Source organism: Typopeltis vanoorti, chromosome 15, assembly GCF_054136105.1.
Source record: "Typopeltis vanoorti isolate ZY-2024b chromosome 15, IOZ_Tvanoo_1.0, whole genome shotgun sequence".
Lineage (NCBI taxonomy): Eukaryota > Metazoa > Arthropoda > Arachnida > Uropygi > Thelyphonidae > Typopeltis > Typopeltis vanoorti.
In genome coordinates this window covers 122,150,770-122,174,099 of record NC_143563.1, presented here as the reverse complement: position 1 = coordinate 122,174,099, position 23,330 = coordinate 122,150,770, and the positions used below count along the sequence as shown (strand labels likewise).

At 36.5% G+C, this 23,330-nt stretch overlaps 1 protein-coding gene across 1 annotated transcript in view; it reads right to left on the bottom strand.

Annotated features, from left to right (window-relative positions):
* Positions 1–23,330, bottom strand: part of LOC150099114 (V-type proton ATPase 116 kDa subunit a 1-like) — a 586,531-nt gene that overhangs the window by 278,104 nt on the left and 285,097 nt on the right. The window contains exons 8-9 of the mRNA XM_090404569.1: positions 15,862–15,955; positions 10,925–11,137 (exon numbers count right to left, since the gene is read on the bottom strand). Of these exons, the coding sequence (XP_090260695.1) occupies positions 10,925–11,137; positions 15,862–15,955 (307 nt within the window). The remainder of the gene's footprint in view (positions 1–10,924; positions 11,138–15,861; positions 15,956–23,330) is intronic.

Genomic DNA, 23,330 nt, shown 5'->3' with positions numbered 1-23,330 from the left:
ACCTAATACAGTCAGGGAAACTAAATTATAACGGGAGGAATGGTAAGATTATGTGTGCAAGAGTCAAAATATTCTGTAACTATGTTAATGATGGGAATAGGCATTATTATGAAAATGACTATGAGGAGAGAATGATTTTGATTTTGCATTTGTCCGGTTCAGACCCATCAAACAAGAGGGCATCCTTGGAAGCTGAGAATGAATGCAGCTAAGAAGGATGTGAGATCTAGATTTTTCTCTCATAGAATGGTGCATGCAAGCAGTGTGAATGAATTCAAGAACAGGTATGATAGCTGGTGCGTGTAGCATGTGGCCTCCCTCGATGAGTCCCTGACTCTCTGAAGTTCTTTCTTAATAATAATACATGCATATATGTGTGTATATACATATGTGTGTGTGTGTACACACACACACACACACACACACACACACACACACACACACACACACACATATACCTACACGTGTAATATACATACATAATCACACATTAAGCAAGAAATGTTTGAATGACAACATAAATGTTTTAAATTTCAAATATGAATATGTACCTGGGTTGCTGAAATTTCAGGCCCTCACTTCCATTAAATAATGATAAATGATACATGATGAATCAGGGAGAAGTGAAAAAGTATAAAGGATGAGATGTCTGTAAAATGACTGTAGTTCTGTACAATACTGGAATGTGACAAGGTTTTGATTTAACCAGCTTCCTATGTTAAAGATCACCTGTGGATTTTCACCATTTAAAAAATAGACATATGAACTCAAAGAAAAGGAGTTAACTAACAGATTAACTAACATTGAGTAACACAGAACATTGTTAGTATGCAAAACTAAGAGAAAAATGCAAAATTCAAAAGTAGCTAATAAGTGCATGCTTAATAATAAGCCTTCTTTTAAAATGCAAGGATATTTGTGCAAGTTAAAACTACAAGAGCAATGGAACTAAAGAAACAGAGAAAATGTAAAACTTCTCTTATGTAATTAGCAATCACCATTTAACATGCTCAGCAAATAACAATTCCATCACTGCACATTAAGATTCAGTTTTTTTTTTTGAACAAATATTCTTATTTAAAGATTGATGTAATAATTTTAAATTATCCCAAAACAATTATGATTGGCATCTACTCAGGTGGGCCAATCTCAATTAGTAGTTTTGGATGCCAAATGTAGCTATAAATGGTCAGAAATTAGATGTTCAGCTGAATGTCTCATCAAAGTAGAAGAGAATGCCAAAAGAACTGACTTGATAAATATGTGGAAGTGAAACTGCAGTTAGTTTGTTTTTAAGAGAAAGAAAGAGTTGGGGGAGCAATAGACAATTTAGAAGATAGGTGACAGTTAGTGGAAACATTTCTCAAGACGTTTCCCTTTAGAAACCTTTACGCAAACTTTCACAAAAGAAACAATGATTCTACATATTTATGGTGAAAGGTTATAGCATTAAGGTTTGTATTAAGCAATTTGAAAACAACTTTTTTTTTTTAATAGATGACAATTTATGTTGAAGAAGTGCTTCCGAAGAACAGGTGTTCTGAGTGCTCATTAACAGCCCAGACTACCTTTGTATTTTGGAGCAGAATGAAGTGCAGAGAACTGAAGTACATAAAGAAAGCATTTCTAACAGATACAGATATGCAGAGGACTGATGCACTTTTGTACATTAAAGACAAGCCTTAAACATTCAAGGAGTTATATAAGCTAGCCCAGAGCAGAGACTTTGCAATCATCTATGCCTGGGAATTGAACACACAATATTTGAAGTAAAACAACTATTGGAGAGGGTTACATCCAGAAGTCCTACACCCCCCCCCCCTTCTGCATGACCCCACTTTGTAAGTATGCCAGTATTATGTACCATGAAAAACAGCCCAACAAACTGCAGCAATAGTATGGTTAATAAACTCTTCAACAAAAAATAAAGTTAGCAAAAACATCAAAAATGCAACAGAAAAATTGCTGCAAAAAAACAAGACACCCCCCCCAAAAAAAAAAAAAAAAATCCACGGGAAAGGATAAACTTCACATCAGTGACCAATAATAGAGACCTAAATACAAACATTATCTATGTACACTATCACTAACAGGCATCAAAAACTGAATCTGTTATTCTTCACCAAACCTCAACTAACATCTATGACAGATCACTATTCCTCAAATTTCCAAATTACATGTGTTTCCTTCCATAAAAAGGATGAACAGGCATTTCTATTCATGTAAAAGTTTACTAAATCTGGAATCTCCACCTATCTATGATCTTCTCTTTCAGAAAATTCTTGCCTCACTGCATTGCTTTCATTTTCTGGCTTTACCACTCTCTTTCAGAATAACCATGCTCAGCTCTGACTATATTCTATGAAAGATGATCACATAGTCTAATTATCCAAACAGTGAGAATTGTAAAAATAGTTTAAAAAATAATTTTATGAATCTTTTAACAATTGTTTCTTTATGGTAGTATTTTATTAGTTTTGGTTTTGTAACCACATATAATTGGCACTTGCAATGTGCCCGATTTTGATATGTATGTTAAAATGAAACTTTGTCAAAGTAAATGGCATAATAAATAATATATTTAAGCCATCCCTGGTACAAAAACACACTAGAATCAGACTATATAATGTCTTGTCAAAACCAACTCTACTATACGGAAGCGAAACATGGACCATGAAAAGGAAAGATGAAAAACGAATTCAAACAGCAGAAATGAAGTTCCTCAGAAAAACAGCTGGATATACCAAGTGGGACCACAAAACAAATGAAGAAATCTTACAATCCCTAAAAATAAAACCAATTAATTACCACAGACAGTATAAACAAAAATGGCTAGAACATTTAAATAGAATGGACAACAGCAGACTACCAAAAATATTATACAGATACAAAATAAGTGGAAAAAGAAGAATCGGAAGACCAAGAAAGAGATGGCATGAGACCGGAACAGGCCACATGGCCTATATTCCATGTTAGGAAGAAGAAGAAGAAGATGTTAAAATGAAATGTAAAGTATATTAGATTTATTGTCTTTACTGGATATCTGATAGATGTAGTAATTTTAATGTTCTTTATTGTAATTCACATTTATTAAGATTATGATATTTGTTGTTCATTGTAAAGACATTCTTTTTTTTCACCACGATGATGGAGTGTCAGCCATTACTAGCCTCTCACTTGCTGCTTAGGGGGAAGAAGTGCTCATACTCACCAATAAGATTAATAGGTGATTGACAATTGGCAGAAAGTGTCTGGTACTTGGGTAACAAGAAAAAACAAGAAGATAAAGAATTTGGTGTTTTAGGAAGTTTTTTAAAAAATTTGACAGTCACAATATATTAATACAAGATTCCAAAATGGAATCATAGCAAGGTGAATGCTTTAATGGAGACTGAGTGACAGTCGACAAGTAAACAGTAAATAAAAGGAGATATTAAGTAGATGTTCTATTTCAATGTTCAGAGAAATACAAAATGGAAAAGTTTTGTCTTCTGTCTAGAAGATGCCAGTAATATTAATTATTTTATTGGAGCAATGATGGAATTAGTGAAATCTGAAACTGTAAAGTGGCTTTAATGAAGAACTCTGCTTTGATACAGTGTTGTTTATAAAGTAGTAAAAAAAATCCATAGGAAAGAATAAACTTCACATCAACATGACCAATAAAAGAGTCCTAAATACAAACATTATTGATGTACACTATCACTCACAGGCATCAAAAACTGGATCTTCTCTGAAAATGATTTGCATTTCTTGTAGTAAAACTGAGGAAAGAATATTTATTCTCAGTGAAACAGTGAGGATGAATGGAACAATATGTGCTATTTAAGGTAACGATACATAGTCCCATGCAAGTAAAGAAATTTAATATTTTGAGAAAAGGCCTGAAAATAATTGACTCGAATGCCATTTAATGTTTGTAGGAATTCATTGTGAAAAACAAAATGTTCAGTCTGATAGACTAATTAAGTACTATATGTAAAGCAAACCATTAATAGAATGAGTCAGAGAGAGAGAGAGAGAGAGAGAGAGAGAGAATGAATTTATCTCATACATTTATATCTCTAATGTATAATGTTAATTTAGAAGACCTCGGATCCAGATAGTTTTTATAGTTCTTAAATTTTATTTAGTTTTATTATATATATACTAGGGGGGCTCTACCCCCCCCTGGCATCTACGGCACCCAACCCCCTGAGTTCTGGGCTGATAAGCCAGTAAGAACCGGTAAGACAAAAAACGTGACATGAAAACATTTCAAATTTCGGCTTATCTTTTTATATATAGAGAGTATAAATATATATATTTTTTTATTATTATTTGGTTTTGAGTCAATCATTCCTTGGACTCTAAAAATAAAGTTAAAAGCATTAGACCAGTCGGATTGAACTCATTTTAAGTGATTATTTTATGCCGAGTGTTTGGCAGATATACAAATCTACAAACACTCAGCATAAAAATAATCACTTAAAAGAGATATAATAAATGGCATAGCTGACAGGATTCTTAACATAACGGGAGAACTTGGAGTTAAAATTAACAAAATCTTTCTTGGAGACTAACTTTCATAATTCAAAGTGACACTTATGTTTTGATTTCACGAACCTCACTAGAAGGGAAGATGGACTATTTGCTATTGGTAATGACCAAACACAAATCATTCACCTACCTAACAGAATACCAGATAATTTCCATCATCAACCCAACACCCTGACCCTTTTCTTAACCAGCTCTTCCTTCAAATACATGTGAGATGCTAGCTCTCCTCTCAGCCACTCTGACCATAAACTTGTCCATGTTGTTTCTTTTGCCAAAGATCAAGCTTCTCCCAGCGAATCTTAGCCTCATACCCTATGATACAATAACAGTACCAAATGGGATGAACTTTGGGATTTCTATGCTTATGTTCCATGGTCTGTTTCCTTGATCTAAGCACAAGCTTTGACTAAATAACTGAAATTATTCTCGATGGAATGTGGGCCTTTATTTGACACACCACTCAAATCTCCCAACCATTAACTAAGCGTAATATTCATGGGATGAAGGCAAATCTTGAAAAGAATGGACAAGATCAATCCTAATATCCATTCACAAAAAACAAGGCAAAATGAACTGCAAAAACCACAGAACAATTGCTTTAATGAGTCAAGGGAAAAGTACTTATCATGATATGTACAGAAAGAATAAGGATACTAACGGAAAAAAAAAACTAGAAAATGAGCAAGCAGGATTTAGAAGAGACAGAAGTACTGTGCACCAAATATTAATGGTAAGATTAACTGTGGAGAAAGCTCAATCTGAAAATAAAAATGTTTATTCCTGTTTTGTTTATTTTCAGAAAACATTCGATAGTATAGATCAAAAAATGCACAGGCTGCACTCAAATCTTATGAAGTAAAGAGGAATCTGATATGTTTATTGCAGGACTGCAACAACAACAATGCAGAAGCTGCTGTGAAAAAATGATGAAGAAATAGGAAGATGGCTCTGAACAACAAGAAGCATGAGACAAGGAGACCCAATATCACCAAAAGTATTTATCACGCTTTTGGGAAAAAACAATGGATGCCATAAAAAATAATATCAAATAACCCAAAAAGTTCATCCAATTTTTCATAATAAAAAGTAAACTGCAGAAATTTTCATAAAATGTTTTATTCGTTAAAATAATGACTGGTTGGCCACATGGTTAGAGTATCTGCTATCCAGCTAAAAGGCTGTGGGTTCAAATCCCACAGTGGGCGTGAATGTTTGTGATTGTCTGTGAAAATACTATTGGTAGGCAGTAGATGGCATTGGTGTGGATGATGCAGTTTGCTGTAATTGGTGGATTGAGTGGTGGAGACAGAGTTGTAGGTGCTCTCCCTCAATGAGTGTACACCCTGGAGGTGTCACGTAGTAATAATAATAATATAAGCACCTACACAATCTACAATTCTTTCCCAAAGATACAAGTTTGCAAATCCTGTATCTTCGACATGCTTTTATAAAAGATGATGTGGTTTATTATTTCTTTAGAAGTAATAAACCTACCAATCTCCATTTTATTGAGGAACTGTCTATTTCACATGTGACTGTCTAGTGGCAAAGAATAAATGCTTGCAGAAATGTCAGAAGAATATGGAGGAAGAGGGAGAGTCTCCCATTCTAAAGCACAAATCTTCTCATAGGTAAATTTTGCAGTATGGGTTTGCATTATCCTCTAAGAATAGCATTTTCTTCCAATTAACTAGTTCCGGCTGTTTCTGAACACATTCTGCAAATGCTAGGATAGATCTCAGCCATAATTGTTTGGCCTGCAGCAAAAAACTCGTAGTGGACAATAAGTTTGCTTCCTGTTAGAGTAGAAGATATTTTTATACAAGTAAGCAAGTAATCCAAAAACAGCTCATTTTTATGATGTGAAAGAAGTGAAGAACAAATTAATAGCCCTTGAAGTTTATTGTCATCTGATAATGCATGCGGGACTCATTTGCTTAGCTTCCATGATTTTCCCATTTGATGCAAATGTAAATGAATTGTTTCACCACTCACGTTAAACATTTATGAAAGTTCTTAACATGTTAATGTAGAAGTATTTTCAACAGCAGCACATACCATATTTTTCTGTGTATAAGATGCCCCCGTGTATAAGACAGACCCTACTTTTTCAATCCCAAAATTAAGAAATCAATATTTTAAACATCTCCACTGTCTTATCATACACTCAGTGGGAGGAGGACCAAACTATCTCTCTGAAGCTTTATTTCCATGTTCTTTTGCATAATTGATGACTTTTAACTTGAATTTTGAAGAATATGACAATTGTTTTTTTATTTTCGGACATTTTTATTGGCTGGTGCTCAAAATATTGCTAATGCATTAACTTACCCCACCAACGAGTTGCAGTGATTGGCTTATTCGTAATCAGTCATTAATGACGTCAATCGACAGAGTTAACAAAGGCTAGTGATTGGCAGAAGCCTGTTCATGGAGACAAGGTACTGGCAGTTATGCAACGGTAACCGCGGGTCTCTCAACCGGTCCCCCAGTGTATAAGACGACCCCCAATTTTTGGTCTAAAAATTTTAGAAAACAGTATCGTCTTATACACAGAAAAATACAGTAATTCTTCATTATCAATAATGCAGGGTCTTCCTGAATGTGGTGCATCTTCAAGTGATCATCACCAGAAACAATGTTTTTTAAACCATTTCTGCAGAGTACGTTATACACAGAAAAATACAGTAATTCTTCATTATCAATAATGCAGGGTCTTCCTGAATGTGGTGCATCTTCAAGTGATCATCACCAGAAACAATGTTTTTTAAACCATTTCTGCAGAGTACGTTCTGCTACTGCATCTATTCCAAATGCCACACATATCTCAGGACACTACTGAAGCCTTTGAAACAAGTTTAAATTTGTAAAGCAAACAAGCCCAAATTTCATCAGATTCAACAGACATTTTAAAAGAGTTCAAAGTCACAGATAAAGAGTACACACCAAGTTAGAGCACACTGATCTGTGCCTTATGATGCACATAAAAAATTGTGCTATGCAAACTACTACAAAATAAAACAAGTCATTGCAGTGAACTATACCAAAAACTGCATAAGCCATTTTTGATTGCCTGATATATGTCAAATTTCAATGCCAGGTACAAAAATAAATAACTTACAACTTGCAAGTTATAGTCATTGTTGAAGAAGATGATGAAGAGCTAGAAACAACAGTGCTGAAGTTAGGTGAAGAAGGAAAGAGATGTGGGTTGATAATGAGCATTGAAAAACTAAGTGTTATTCGAAGAGAAGAGGACTGTTCCAAAAGATAGAAGTGGATGGAATGAATGAGGAGGCAGTGAAGTTGGTTCAGCGAGTTTCAAGATGGACTATAAAAGGGTGCTATTCAGCAGTGATCTTGTTTTAATGAGAGGAGGAGAGCAGAGGAATAACAGTGGCCAATGCAGCAGAGCACTGTCTATGAGAGCACCTGTAGAAGAGGCACAAGGCAGAAACTGAAAGTCTGTGAGAGAAGGGGATGAAGTGGGTATCTGTGAGAGGGATCATTACTTAGGTGGACTGCCCTCTTCTGGATAAAAATGAGCAATCTTAGAGAGATTTTTTTTGATGCAGCACCCCAAATATTGGAGAAGTATTCCACGGCTGGCATATTTTGGAATTTGTATAGAGTTAGCAGCTGTGTAAGTGTGAAGTAGTGTCTTGTGTGAAAGAGTGTACGAAATTTTTTGACAGCTGCAGAAGCTATAGTTGAAATGTGGTTGTGCAAGGAACAATTGGAGGTGCAGGTCAGTCCAAGAAGAGATATCTGTTTATGTTTGGATATCTCGGTATTACTGAACTCTTTCTTGTGAGAGATCAGACAGGAATGAGTTTTGGTGGCACTGAAGTTTACAATGTTGTCCTTGCCCCACTGGAATATAGTTATGAGATCTAAGTTCAGGTCACTGGTCATGGTAGATCTTGAGGATTCTAATGCTTGAACACTACAAGAATTGTTGGTGTACTGTCATACTGTATATGGAAAAGTAAAATACTGTCATAAGCAAAGCTATGGATAGAATTGGAAGTCTGTGAGAGCAGATCATTTATATACAGGAGGAAGAGCATGGGTGAAAGGACAGAACCTTGGGATATTCCTGCATTGGTGGTGAAATCTGAGGAGAGGAAACTGTCCACCATGACAGGTAGAGAGCAACCAGTGAGAAAGTCAGTGATCCAGTTGCGTGAGGAAGACGAACCATAGGATGACAGTTTAAGTAGGCCTTTGTGCCAAACCTGATCAAAATGTCAAATGCAACCACATGAGTTTCTCCAAATTTTTCCATGGCTTGAGCTCAGAGGAAGGTGGTGAAAGCAAGAAGATCAGCTGTAGATCGCAAGTGGTGGAATCCATACTGTTGGTCACTGATTAGTTGGTATGTCTCTAGACAGTTCAAGAGTTGGTTGTTGATGACCTCCATAATTTTTGAGGCAACAGAAGTGAGAGCAATTGGACAGTAGTCTGCTGGTTGGCTTTTACCACCTTTCTTTGGGATGGACTGGATGTGGACCTGTTTCCATATTGTAGGGAAGATGCTTAGTTGAATAGGATACATTGAAGAGTCAATACAGAATAGGTTAATTCAGGGGCACAATTTTTTTTTTTTTTTTTTTAACACAATAGGTGGGATGCCATCAGGACCAGATGACTTGTTTCTGTTTCAGGTTATTAAGAATTCTTTGAATTTCTTTTTGTCAGAAGACTGGGAAACATGAAAGGACCATTCTTGGTGAAATGGAGGGAACTTTGCCCAGGTCATCAATGTAGGAACTGGAAGAGAAGAGTGATGTCAGTCAGTTGGTCTTGTCTTTAGGCGAGGTAACTACAGTACTATTCGGATGTGAAAGTGGAAGAAACCTCGGTTGGCAGAAGTTGTGCCCAATGGCCTTGGCAAGGGACCAGAAAGAGTGACTGCCATTTGGACAGGAAGCGAATTTGCAGCATTTGGTCCTTTCAAAGTCTGACTTGAGCTTCATGATTATTTTACAACTGTTGTGAGAAGAGTAATGGCCAAAGACTGCAGGGCAAATATTGGCTTTCAAAAGGCAACGAATGAAAAAATACATATCAAGTAAACTGCAAAGAGAATACAATGCAGAAAATAACTGGAAGGAAACTAAAGATTTTTGAACTTATCTACAGAATGGGCAACAGTAGAGAGAAAGCCATGATGCTTGGTACAACTGATGGTATAAACAGAAGAAGGGTGGACAAGAGTAGGTAGATAAATAATGTGCAGGAGTGGTGAGAAAAGCGTTTGCAGAATTTGAATCAACTAGCAACGGACAGAAAGAAATGGCAAAGAATGATGAAACAAGCATCAGACACTAATGGACAATGGAACCATGGGCACTAATGATGATGATTAGCAATTCTTTCCTGTGGCAGTGCAAATGATGGTTTTTTGAAAGTCTGTAATGAAATCTTACAGTCAAGAAACAAAGCGAAATGAAATTTTAGAGGTCATTGCAGGAGAGCTTAGAGTCACTCTGAAATCCATTTATGGTTCAGATTCTTCTCATGGCATGTAGTCAGTGTAGAATGGACTACCACTGGATGATGTAAGTACATCTTTTGCAAATTTTTTTAAAGAAAGGTATGACAGGTATTTAGACGGTATATGACCTAGTTATTCTAACTCATCAGAAAGGTCAAGATGATGGTTTTGTGAAATGATGTGCAAATGATGGTTTTTTGAAAGTCTGTAATGAAATCTTACAGTCAAGAAACAAAGCGAAATGAAATTTTAGAGGTCATTGCAGGAGAGCTTAGAGTCACTCTGGAATCCATTTATGGTTCAGATTCTTCTCATGGCATGTAGTCAGTGTAGAATGGACTACCACTGGATGATGTAAGTACATCTTTTGCGAATTTTTTTAAAGAAAGGTATGACAGGTATTTAGACAGTGTATGACCTAGTTATTCTAACTCATCAGAAAGGTCAAGAATTCACCGAGGGAGAGCCTCTTCTAGATCATAAAAAGAGGCTTTCCCTCGATGTGTTCTTGACCTTCCTGAAGAGTTAGAATAACTGTTTTTGTTTGCTTGTTTATTCACTAGGTATATGACCAAGTGAATTCTAAATACAATGTTTTCTTATCATGCTATTCTACTCTGCTTAGATTACCACCAGTCACCTTTAGGATAATAATGGTCTCCCCATTGCAAGCATATAATGATGGAAACAATGAGAATAATATTCAATTAATAAAACTTTAGTAAAAAAAATAGTGTAAGCTTCATTGAATCAATTATGAATTGTTAAGTCAAAAAAATATTGAAAATCACTTAAACAATAAATATAATACACCTTCTTCATTTTAACTATCCCACTTGATTTACTACTTGAGTTAAATTTACATATAATAAAGGAAGGACTTACTGTGGCCTGTCTTAAAACAAGATGAACTTTCTGAAGGTCACGAACAGCACACCAACATTCTGCAATGAGACAGCCTCGCGTGACATCCTGGTTAAACATATTCAATGTATGATATATGGCTTTAATTTTTCGAACTTTAATGAACCAATTATGTATTTCTCTTGCTGCACTAACCAGAAGTAATCGACGATGTTCCTTTGTCTGATTTATCACCTATGGTGTTGAAATACATAATAGCATGAATTTTTCCCATAGAAAAAAAATTATATATAGGTCTAAATACAAAATAATAGCTGTTAAATTTTAATTTATTTATCTCAATATCTTATTGATCAATGGATATATATATCAGGTGATGATTATATGACAGACTAAATCTATCATATATCAACTATAACTATGTACATGTCAAGATCATTTAGTGAAGACCAAACCTGTGTAAAATCATCCTTTGCTTTTTGATGCACTTTGGAAGGTGTTTCATCATTTCAGTTGATTCTTTTAATGCTCTAAAGAAAAATCTTTAATCGATGTGGATATATGTTAATTTTAAAATACAACTTATAATTCTCAGTTTCTGTAAGTTTAAGTTGCTTGCATGATACAGTATCTTATAGCAACATAAGCTGCTGTTGATGTTATCTGGAATTTACAAGTAAGGTTTTTGTGAAAATATTTTGTTTCACATCATCAGGAAAATTACGTGAATAAACTAATAAACTTAAGAACAGGTAATAACAGTTAACATACATAATGAAAATATTTCGACATGAACAACAATCGAAAGCATGCATCTGCTATGATGTTTGCTGGTCGGTGGACTGCTGTATACTATTAGTAACTACATGCATGTCGTGATGATTTAGTGAAGACCAAACCTGATGTAAAATTATCCCTTGTTTTTGTTGCACTGTGTGTGTGGGGGGGAGGGGGGGTATCATTTCAGAAAATTCTAATCTATGTAAAGCATTTTTGTTTGTTCCCACAGTAGTTTAAGTTTTCTTTAAGTCAGTCTTTGTGGTGCCAGTCCTGCTTTGTGTTTTCTTTTGTTCTCAATGTGCTTGAAGCATTCTGATCAACATAACTCTCCTGACCTGCCTATCTGTCCTATGAATATAAACCACACTTACAGCTGGTCTTGTAGTCATCTGATTTTTTAAAGTGGCAGATGGGGAGGTTTCAGATGATTAGAGATCTCAGTATCTAGAATTACAACAGAGCCTGTGTAGCTTAGTCAGTATAGATGAATTTCAGAAAGACCTGGGTTCAATTCCCATCCGAGAAGTGAGGAACCTTTATCTGGTCTCTTTCGACGAAAGGTCGAAAGTTAGAGATGATAAAGGTGAAATGAAAATGGGAGAAAAAGATATCCTTCAAGTATGGAGTAATTACTTTCAAAATTTGCAAAATGAAACAAGAAGTGATGACAGCACAGTGATAAAAAACACTGACCAGGCATGCAGTCAGGAATACATATCCATACTTGAAATAGAAAAAGCAATCAAAGGCTTGAAATGTGGAAAAGCAGCAGGAGATGATATTCGACCACAAATGCTGAAATATGGGGGTATAAGAGTCTTATAGTGGCTGAACTGCGTAGTTCAGAAAGCCTGGACAGAGGGACGAATTCCCGATGATTGGAGTAGAGCTCTCATAGTACCAATATAAAAAAAGGGAAATAAAACTGAATGTGATAATTACAGAGGTATATCCCTACTGAGTGTTACTGGTAAGGTATATGCAAGTATAATTGAGAAACGGTTGAGAAGAATTGTGGAAGAAAAGCTTGGTGAAGAACAGGCTGGATTCAGGTCAAATAGAGACTGTCAGGATCAGATCTTCACTTTACGACAAATAGTGGAGAAATAATGGGAATATCATGACATTGCCAGTGGATTGCAAAGGGATATTCAGTTGTTTGCAGATGATGCGAAGCTGGGAAGGATTATTAGTAATAGTGCAGATGTGGTAGCCCTGCAAGAGGATTTGAATAAGCTAGACAGATGGGCAAATGACTGGGGGTGTCGGTTTAATGCAGCAAAATGTAAGGTCTTGAGGTTTGGGAAACATCGATGGGATGCTGCATACTCTACAGGAGGAGTTATACTGGAGGAAGTTTGGGAGACAAGAGATCTGGGGGTTGATGATTGATAGAAACCTGAAGTTTAGGGGGACATATTGCAAAGGTGGTGAAGGTAACACAGTGGATTGCTGCAATTATGAAAAGGACACTGACCCGCAGAGATAAGAGGGTTATCATTCCGTTGTATAAGTCTCTGATCAGACCATACTTGGACTATTGTTCTCAGATTTGGTCCCCAGGATTTGAAGGGGATAAATTAACTGTGGAAAGGATAAAAGACGGATGACAAAGATGGTTTCAGGACTGTGCAATTTTGGTTATGAGGATCGGCTGAGGGAATGTGGACTGCAGAGTTTGGCAGATAGAAGGAGGAGAGGTGATATGACTGAGACTTTTAAACTGTTGAGAGGTGGTTACAGAGTTGACACTGGGGAGTTCTTTCACTTATTTGAACAGCGGGAAGGAGTGATGACAAGAGGCGATCCCTGGAAGTTACGAAAGGAAACTGTGAGTAAGAGGGTGAGGAATGGTTTTTTTGCATGGAGGGTGGTTGAGCCGTGGAATGCATTGCCTAATAGAGTGGTGAGGGCGAGAACGGTCAATGAGTTTAAGGAGTGGTATGATAGACTTTGTGTTTCTTAGGGGGGGACCTCCCCTCGATGAGTCTTGACAGACTTTGTGTTTCTTAGGGGGGACCTCCCCTCGATGAGTCTTGACAGACTTTATGTTCTCAGGAAGGAACTCCCACGATAAGTCTTTTGACTCTATGGAAGCCTGAATAATAATAATAATAATAATAATATAACAAAGATCTGTATTTAAGTTTTGTCGATTTGGAAAAAGGCATATGAAAAGGTACCAAGAGAGAAGCTATTCAATACGCTGCAGTTATATGGTGTCAATAGGGCATTATATCAAGCAATACTTAGTCTTTATTTCAGTTGTAAGTCAGCAGTTAGAATTGATGGAAGTACAACAAGATGGTTTAATGTTAAATCTGGTGTGAGACAAGGATGTACATCATCCCCTCTGTTATTCATTATCTATATGGATCACATTATGACGGAAAGTGGTATTAAACATGATATCAAAATTAGATATGTTAGTGTCAGTTTTTTCGACTAAATTGAATAATTGTTGTAATAGATATGGTATGAAGGTCTGCAATAAAAAGACAAAGACAATGAAAATAGTCAGAATCATTGAAAATGTTAACTGTGTTGTGAGTGGAGAATCTGTGGTACAAGTAAAACATTTCAGCTACTTAGCACAATTTTTAGTGAAGATGGTAAATTAAATATGGAAATAGACAACAGAATCAACAAAGCTGGTATGGTAGGAAGTCAATTGAATAAATTCATATGGAATAAGAAAGAAATTAGTCGGAACACTAAATTAGCTGTATACAGTGTTCAAACCAGTTTTAACTTATGGATCTGAGAGCTGGGTCAGAAGTAAAACACTTGACCGAAGATGAGAGACCGCAGATATGAGAGTCCTGAGAAAGATTAGAGGCGTGAACAGATGGCATCAATGGCAATATCATATTAAAAACGAGAATATTAGGAAAGAACTTGACATTGTCAGCATCCAGGAATGCGTTAGCAGAGCTAATCTCAGGTGGTATGGTCACTTAAACAGAATGGGCGAGGAAAGATTAGCAAAACAAGTGTTCTCTGCCAGGTTGGCAGGAAAACGACCCAGAGGAAGACCAAGATATAGGTGGATTGATACGGTACAAAGTGCCTTACACGATAGAAATATAAGATCTGTAATGTTGTAGTCTTGACAAGTAACAGACTGATTTGGAGGAAAATTGTAGATAGGACGGTAGTAATGATGTAAATTTTTCATGTAGTACTATCATATCTTGTACACCCCTTGAGGGTACATGGCAGGAATTTGATGATGATGATGATATGAATAAGATCTTCATTAAAGGAATAGACCTAAGAAACCAGTATGCATTAGGAAAAATATATAAAATATATTATAATAAAATATATAAAACTTTGTATATAAAAAATACACACATACAAAATACATGCATAAAAATACATATGAAAAGAGCCTATGTAGCTCAGTGAAAGTGATTACACTTCTCAGCTAAACTGCCCAAAGAAAGAACTTCAAGAGTTCGATTCTAGTTGCCAATTAGGGGAAAGTTTTCTAAGCCTTTTTTTTGATCGGCTGCCGAGTTAGTTGATCTCTGGGAATGGACAAATGGGTTTTTTCTCAAGGAATCTCGGGTTTTTTGTCTTGTAAACTCAAGAAAATCGACCATAAAACCCACACTATATTCAAACATTAAAATTATTGTGTTAGGGTTAGGTACCACAAGATGGCAGCACTTGTTAGCTGTCTCTTCACTACATGCTGCTTAATTAGTGATACTCTTGGCCCCGCTATCTCTGACTGGCTACCAGTGGAAATTGAACTGTCCATTTGGTCTCCACAAGTTAGATAGGGCTAAAACAGCCTCACCTACTCCCTACACGAGAATAAAAAGGCATTAGCTGATTTTTTTTTTTTTTTAAATACAAACAATGCCCTATAGCAGGATTTGAACCCACAGTGGTTGGAGAGCAGATTTGCTAACAGCTCAGCCAACCAGGCTGAAAACGCTAATGTTAAAACCATGGGAACATCAGAAGAATAAGTGAAGCATATGTTTTCCAGCTACTGATACAATTAAACAATTTGAAAGCAAACCATACTGAAGCTATGAATAGTATTCGGTATGGGGAATGTCGTCATCATCATAAAGGGAATTACACTGCTACACCAGTTTAAACCGTTGAATAATTTTATAATTCATAAACTATTCGCAGTGAACAAAAGGTTTTTAACTTACAGTAATCAGATCTTCCATCCTACTATTTACACCCATTAACATATTGTCTCTTTCTTCTTCTATTTCTGGGCATGGATAAATTGTTGCTCGAAACCTGCAATCAATATATTAAATTACTTCAAAAACAATATTAACTGCTTCAAAATCATAAATAACCAGAAATGGATGATTTAGCCATAAAAATTGTGCATTTTACATTTAATGGCTTTATTGTAATTGAACCCAAATGGGTATGTTAATTATTATCAGCAAGCTGTGGATATAGATTATTCTTGAAATATAACAAGATGGAAGAAAAGTTACTGGTGAATTTATTATAATGGCTACAATACTGCTGATATATCTCTTCAAGCAGCTAATAAAATGTGTTTATTAAAATTCACTAATTTTTCTGCTTCTTCCAGTATGTAACCTATGTCTGTTGTAAAGTATCGGAGATGAAAGCAAATTAGAAAACAGTATTACTTTTTCGAATTTTAATTATACTTATTTCTTTGTTGAACAAAATATCAGACAACAGTATAAAATTGGGTTGTGCTTAAGTCCCTTCCCAACAAACTATCATAGAGTAAATTTCATGGGTTAACTGTACGTGGACAGCAATTATATGAATATCCTATAAATGGTAAGTTGTTCAAATATGACACAATTTGATAATTTAGCTTTTGAGGAAACAGTATAAAAATGGGGCAAAAAAGAAATTGAAATAAGGTTAATAATAGAGATGACAATACAAACACAATTCCTAATATGAGAAAGTGGGTTAGGTGAATGGTAAGTCTGATACTCTCCATGCAGTGCGAAAACTAATTAAAAGGTAAACAATTTTGGGAATACACAAAAAACGTATAAACAAATCTGGCTGCTCAAAACTACCACATTGTTGGGAAAATATCTCCCTCCATTAAGAACAACAAAACATGTTGTCTATGAGTATGCACAGAAAGAATCAGGTCACTAAGAGACATTTATTACCTTAATATTTTTTTTATCATCATATTGTGACCACTTTAGAACAAGCATTTAACCGAATGTGAAATATTGGCAATAAAGAGTATGATTTTTTGCTAGAACTGACTTAGAAAAGTTCAAACAAATGAAATATTCCTGAGAAAAATTCATGATATATGAAAAGTGAAACACCAAAAATTCTGAACTATTCTGAAGAGGTAGTTATGCCACTGTATAAAGCACTGGTCTGACCACTGGACTATTGTGCTCAGATTTGGTCACCTGGATTTCATTGTGATGCAGAAACATTGGAGAGGGTCCAGAAATGAGTGACTAAGACAATATCAAGACTCTGGAATGTTGGCTATGGAGAGATATTGGAAGAATGTGGATTGTAGAGTTTGGTAGATAGGAGGAAAACAGGTGATGTGATAGAAATGTTTAAGTTAGTGAGAGCAGTTTATTAGATTAATCCAGCGGGAATTATAAAAAGAGTATAAAGTGAAAGGGGAAGAAAACAGAAGCCATCCCTGGAAGTTATGCAAGAGTATTATGAAGAGAGGGTGTGAGGAGTAAATTTTTTACACGGAGAATTGTGGGTAAATGGAGTGCATTACTGGAATATGTTGTTAATGCAGGTAGTGTTAAAGATTTTAAGATTCAGTATGATAAATATGTTGTCAGTTGAAAGAACCTCCTAAGATGAGCCTGCCAACTCCATGGAGGGTGTAGTAGTAATAATAATATAAAACTTATTTATGCCAAAGCTACACACAAATAAAAAAAAATGGAAATGGAGTGAATGGCATCAGAAGCATTCTGTGTGACTTTGAAGACAAGGAAAAGTCCACTCGCAAAACACAAAAAGAATCCAATAGTTATTGTCATTTCAAGGTTTATGTTACTCCTGCAAGATTTTTCTCTATAATAGTATAATAAAGTAATTAAAATTACTGTACTTTTTATATTCAACTAAAGTCTTCTTCCATTACAGAAATAGACATATTTTATACATATAATATGCCTTAAGAATTACGGTATATCATTAATATTGTCATAAGTTTATAAGGGTGATCACTATTTAGTCTTGAGCAGGATAAAATTGAATTTCATATTGAAAAGAATAACATGTAAGAAAGTTTTAAAGCGAATAAAAGTTGAGCAGCTCTCAGATGTGAACTGTAGACTAAAATACAGAAATATTATTGAAAAGAAAATGAAAGAGTTTGAGAACAGGAATCAAACCTTGGAGATTCAGTGGCAAACTCTGAAGGAAACATTGATTGATTCTGCCAGAGAGGCATGTGGAGAGGTTGTGTGCAAGGATAAAAAAATCAGAACTCCCTGGTGGACACAGGAAGTTAAAGAGGCAGTGAAGGAAAAGAAGAAAGCATATCAAAAGTTCCTGGCAAATAAGTCAGCTTTTACTCTTACAGAATACAGAGACAAATGTAAGAAAGCTAAACAGTGTGTAAAACTAGCTAAACAAAAGTCATGGGAGGACTTTGGCAAGAATATAGAAAATAAATATCAAGAAGGTGGCAAAATATTCTGGAGGTTGTTGAAGAAGCTTAGGAATGGAGGAAAGAGTGCTGTAAAAGGAATTAGAGATGATTAAGGTGAAATGAAAACAGGAGAAAAAGATATCCTTGAAGTATAGAGTAATTACTTTGAAAAACTGCTAAATGAAACAAGCAGTGATGACAGCACAGTGATAAAAAACACTGACCAGGCATGCAGTCAGGAATACATATCCATACTTGAAGTAGAAAAAGCCATCAAAGGCCTGAAATGTGGAAAGGCAGAAGGAGTAGATGATATTCGACCAGAAATGCTGAAGTATGGTGGTATAAGAGTCTTACAGTGGCTGCACTGCATAGTTCAGAAAGCCTGGACAGAGGGACGAATTCCCGATGATTGGAGTAGAGCTCTCATAGTACCCATACATAAAAAGGGAAATAAAACTGAATGTGAGAATTACAGAGTTATTTCCCTACTGAGTGTTCCTGGCAAGATCTATGCAAGTATACTTGAGAAATGGTTGAGAAGAATTGTGGAAGAAAAGCTTGGTGAAGAACAAGCTGGATTCAGGCCAAATAGAGGCGGTCAGGATCAGATCTTCACTTTACGACAAATAGTCGAGAAAGCATGGGAATATAACAAAGATCTGTATTTAAGTTTTGTCGATTTGGAAAAGGCATATGACAAGGTGCCAAGAGAGAAGCTATTCAATACGCTGCAGTTATATGGTGTCAATGGGGCATTATATCAAGCAATACTTAGTCTTTATTTGAGTTGTGAGTCAGCAGTTAGAATTGAAGGAAGTACAGGAAGATGGTTTAATGTTAAATCTGGTGTGAGACAAGGATGTACATTATCCCCTCTGTTATTCATTATCTATATGGATCACATTATGAAGGAATGTGGTCTTAAACCTGATATCAAAATTGGAGATGTTAATGTCAGCTCTTTGCTTTATGCGGATGATGTTATACTTCTAAATAAATCCGCTACAAGTCTGCAAGATTCTCTGACTAAATTGAATAGCTGTTGTAATAGATATGGTATGAAGGTCAGCAATAAAAAGACAAAGACAATGAAAATAGGCAGAATCATTGAAAATGTCAACTGTGTTGTGAATGGAGAACCTGTGGAACAAGTAAAACATTTCAGCTACTTAGGCACAATTTTTACTGAAGATGGTAAACTAAATATAGAAATAGACAACAGAATCAGCAAAGCTGGTATGGTGGGAAGTCAACTGAATAAATTCATATGGAATAAGAAAGAAATTAGTCGGAACACTAAATTAGCTGTATACAAGACTGTGTTCAAACCAATTTTAACTTATGGATCTGAGAGCTGGGTCAGAAGTAAAACACTTGACCAAAGACTAGAGACCACAGATATGAGAGTCCTGAGAAAGATTAGAGGCATGAACAGATGGCATCAATGGCAATATCATATTAAAAATGAGGATATTAGGAAAGAACTTCACATTGTCAGCATCCAGGAATGCGTTAGCAGAGCTAATCTCAGATGTATGGTCACCTAAATAGAATGGGAGAGGAAAGATTAGCAAAACAAGTGTTCTCTGCCAGGTTGGCAGGAAAACGACCCAGAGGAAGACCCAGATATAGGTGGATTGATACGGTACAAAGTGCCTTAGACGATAGAAATATAAGATCTGATAATGTTGGAGTCTTGACAAGTAACAGACTGATTTGGAGGAAAATTGTAGATAGGAAGTTAGTAATGATGTAATTTTTTCATGTAGTACTGTCATATCCTGTACACCCCTTGAATTTGATGATGATGATGATGATGTTTATAAGGGTTTTTGATTATCTTGTATTAATGATTTCTTTATAATTGCCAAAAATGTGTCATTTAATGTAGTTGTGGAAAAACATTTAAATCCCTTTAAGCAGTACTAAAGGTTTGTATAATTTTAAATAAAAATTGCTATGCATTTCATATTTTTAGATGTTGGATTCAGAACTGGTGTTAATAGTTCCATCCAGTACTTGGTCTTACAAATGCACTATGCAAACCCTTTGGCAGGTATGAGTTTTATGCATTAATAAATTTAGAAGTTTTGAAAATTTCTTTAACATAAAATAAACATATTCCAATATGTTAATGATGCTTAGCATAAATGATACTTGTTTTAAAATTAAATAGCTATTTACGTATGTGATTTTACTGTTGTAGTTTGATAATCTCTTATATTTTCACATAACCATTTAAATCACATCTTTGTTGCAGTCCTTCCATAGAACAGTTTACCAATAGCCATTATTGCTATAATATTGTTTAGCGTTCTAAGGACCAAACCAGATGATATCCTTAATTTTTGCTTTTCCTAAAAGAAAATGAAAACCTTGCTTCATGCCTAATGAAGGAACAATCATACTTTCTGAATGCCTGCTAAAACCATTTGGCATAATTTCTGCTAAGTGTTGCTGCTTTCACCTATATTATAGAAAAGTAATACCTCCACTCCTCTGAAAACAATCCTGCATGATGGTGGTGTGAATAAACCACTAATTAATTAAATTCTTTACTGCACTTCGAGGTGAAGTGTATACTTCTAAAATTACAAGTCTCTGAATGATAGCAGTGAAAATCATAGATTTTGTAGCAGTATTGGTGTAGCTGAAATAGCTTGCAGCATTTTGAACTGGAAAAAAAAAAATCCTTAATTGATATTTTTGGTGAGAAAGAGGTAAAGTGACCACATGGCCTGGTTTGGCCAGGACTGTCCCAGTTTACACCTGTTGTCCTAGCTTCCTGCCCAATTTAGCATTTTTTTAATGATGTTTTCTTTTTTCTTGACTTTTCCCAGAGTAACGTAACTAACACTTCTTTTTAAATTAAGAAAGTTGTGGAATAGAAATGCACTTGGAATTGGCTGTGGTGCATACATAATTCATAATTGTATCCAGACAAGCAGTAATATTCTACCTGTTGAGATAGAAGCTGTGGTTGTCAAAATTTACAAATATTTTTCATATACACACACAATTTAGAGTAACTGAACTGCAAAATTTTTGTAACAAAGCAGATATGAAATTCAAAAAAATATTTCAGGGGTGCTTAAGGGTCAAAGCTGTATAACTGAGAGGAGACCTCCACATAGCCTTTAAAAGAATGCAGAGAACCGACCAGGGTTTCTGACCTAATGTCCAATGTTGAGAGTTTATTTTTCACTTGGTTAGACTATAATAAGTTTAGTTTAATCCTTTATCCAAGTGTGAGCAAGCGGGGTTTGCGCCTGAGGGTGTCTTCAGGACTGGGGGGGGCAGCACCAGGCAGCTCGTTGCAGGGGTGGAGAGGTCTCTCATCGCTCCTATCTCGGTGTCTCCCATGGTGCAGGGCGCGTCTCTTTGTGAATGTGTGTGGTGCTGTGCATTGGGGCGGTGGCCGCTGCCCATGCCGATTTCGACCTTTGTTGGAGTCTCGTCGGTGGGAGCAGGCTCAGTGGTGGGGTATGCAGGGGCAGAGGCAGGTCGTCCTGACCTGTAGGAGTTGCCAAGGGGGTGTGCGGCCTTATTATTGAATTGCTCTGGATTCGGAGAGGGATGTTGGGAGTTTGTTTTTCACTTGGTTGGATTGTAATAGCTTTGGTTTGGTCCTTTATCCAAGTGTGAGCGAGCAGGGTTTGCACCTGAAAGTGTCTTCAGGACTGGGGTGGGGTGGTGCAGTGCCGGGTGGCTCGTTGCAGAGGTGGAGAAAGCTCTCATCACTCCTATCTCAGTATCTCCCATAATGCAAAGCACATCTCCTTGCGGATATGTGTAATGCTATGCATTAAGGCAAGGGCCACTACCCATACCGGTTTCGAACTTTATTGAGGTCTCGTCAGTGGGAGCCAGGCCTAGTAGTGGAGATACAAAGGCAGAAGCAATGAGAGGTCATCCTAACCTATAGGAGTTGCCAAAGGGTGTGCAACCTTATTATTAAATTACCCCGGATTCAGAGAAAGATGTTGAGAGTTTATTTTTCGCTTGGTTAGACTATAATAAGTGGAGTGATGAGAGCTTTCTCCACCTTTGCAACGAGTTGCCTGGTGTTGCACTGCCTTGCCCCGGTCCCGAGGATGCTTTTGGGCGCGGGCTTTGTTTGCTCATGCTTGGATGGAGGATTGAACTGGACTTATTGTGGTCTAGCCGAGTGAGAAGTGAACTCTCAACATCTTTCTCCGAATACGGAGTGATTTAGTGGTAGGGTTGCACACCCTTTGGCAGCTCCTGTGGGTTGGGGTGACCTCTCATTGCTTCTGCCTTTGTGTCTCCACTGCTGGGCCTGGCTCCCACTGACGAGAACTCAGTGGGGGTCGGGGCCGGTGTGGGTGGTGGCCCTTGCCTTGATGCATAGCATTGCACATGTCTGCGGGGAGGTGTGCTTTGCATTGTGGGAGGTACTGGGATGGGAGTGATGAGATCTTTCTCCACCTTTGCAGCAAGTTGCCTGGTGTTGCGCTGCCTTGCCCCGGTCCTGAGAATGCTTTCGGGTGAAAGCTTTGTTTGCTCACACTTGGATAAAGGATTAAACTAAACTTATTACTAATGCCCAATCCTCACCATCTCGTGGTGCACCCTGTTGGGTATCTACTTGGATACTGAACGAATGAGGATGGGCTGGCAATTTGGGATTTAGCCGACCAAATTGTATTCTTATTGGTTAAACCAAAATAAAAAATGATAGTACAACATGACAAAATTTCATGCTGGCTGGGGCATCGCCCGGTTAAAACAAGGCCCGCATTGTTTTCGCCAGGGAACCAGGGTGAACAGCGAATAGTCAGCTACTGGAACAAATCTGAAAACAAACCCCAAACTCAACATCACCAGAGTTAAAGATCGGTACTATCAACGTAAGAAGCCTGAATGGAAAAGAAATGGAGCTAGCTGAGGAATTAGATAAGTACCAGATCGACATAATAGGCATGACTGAAACAAAAAAAGACCAAAACTGGTGAGATCTTTTTGAGCAGTAAATACAAAATGTTATAT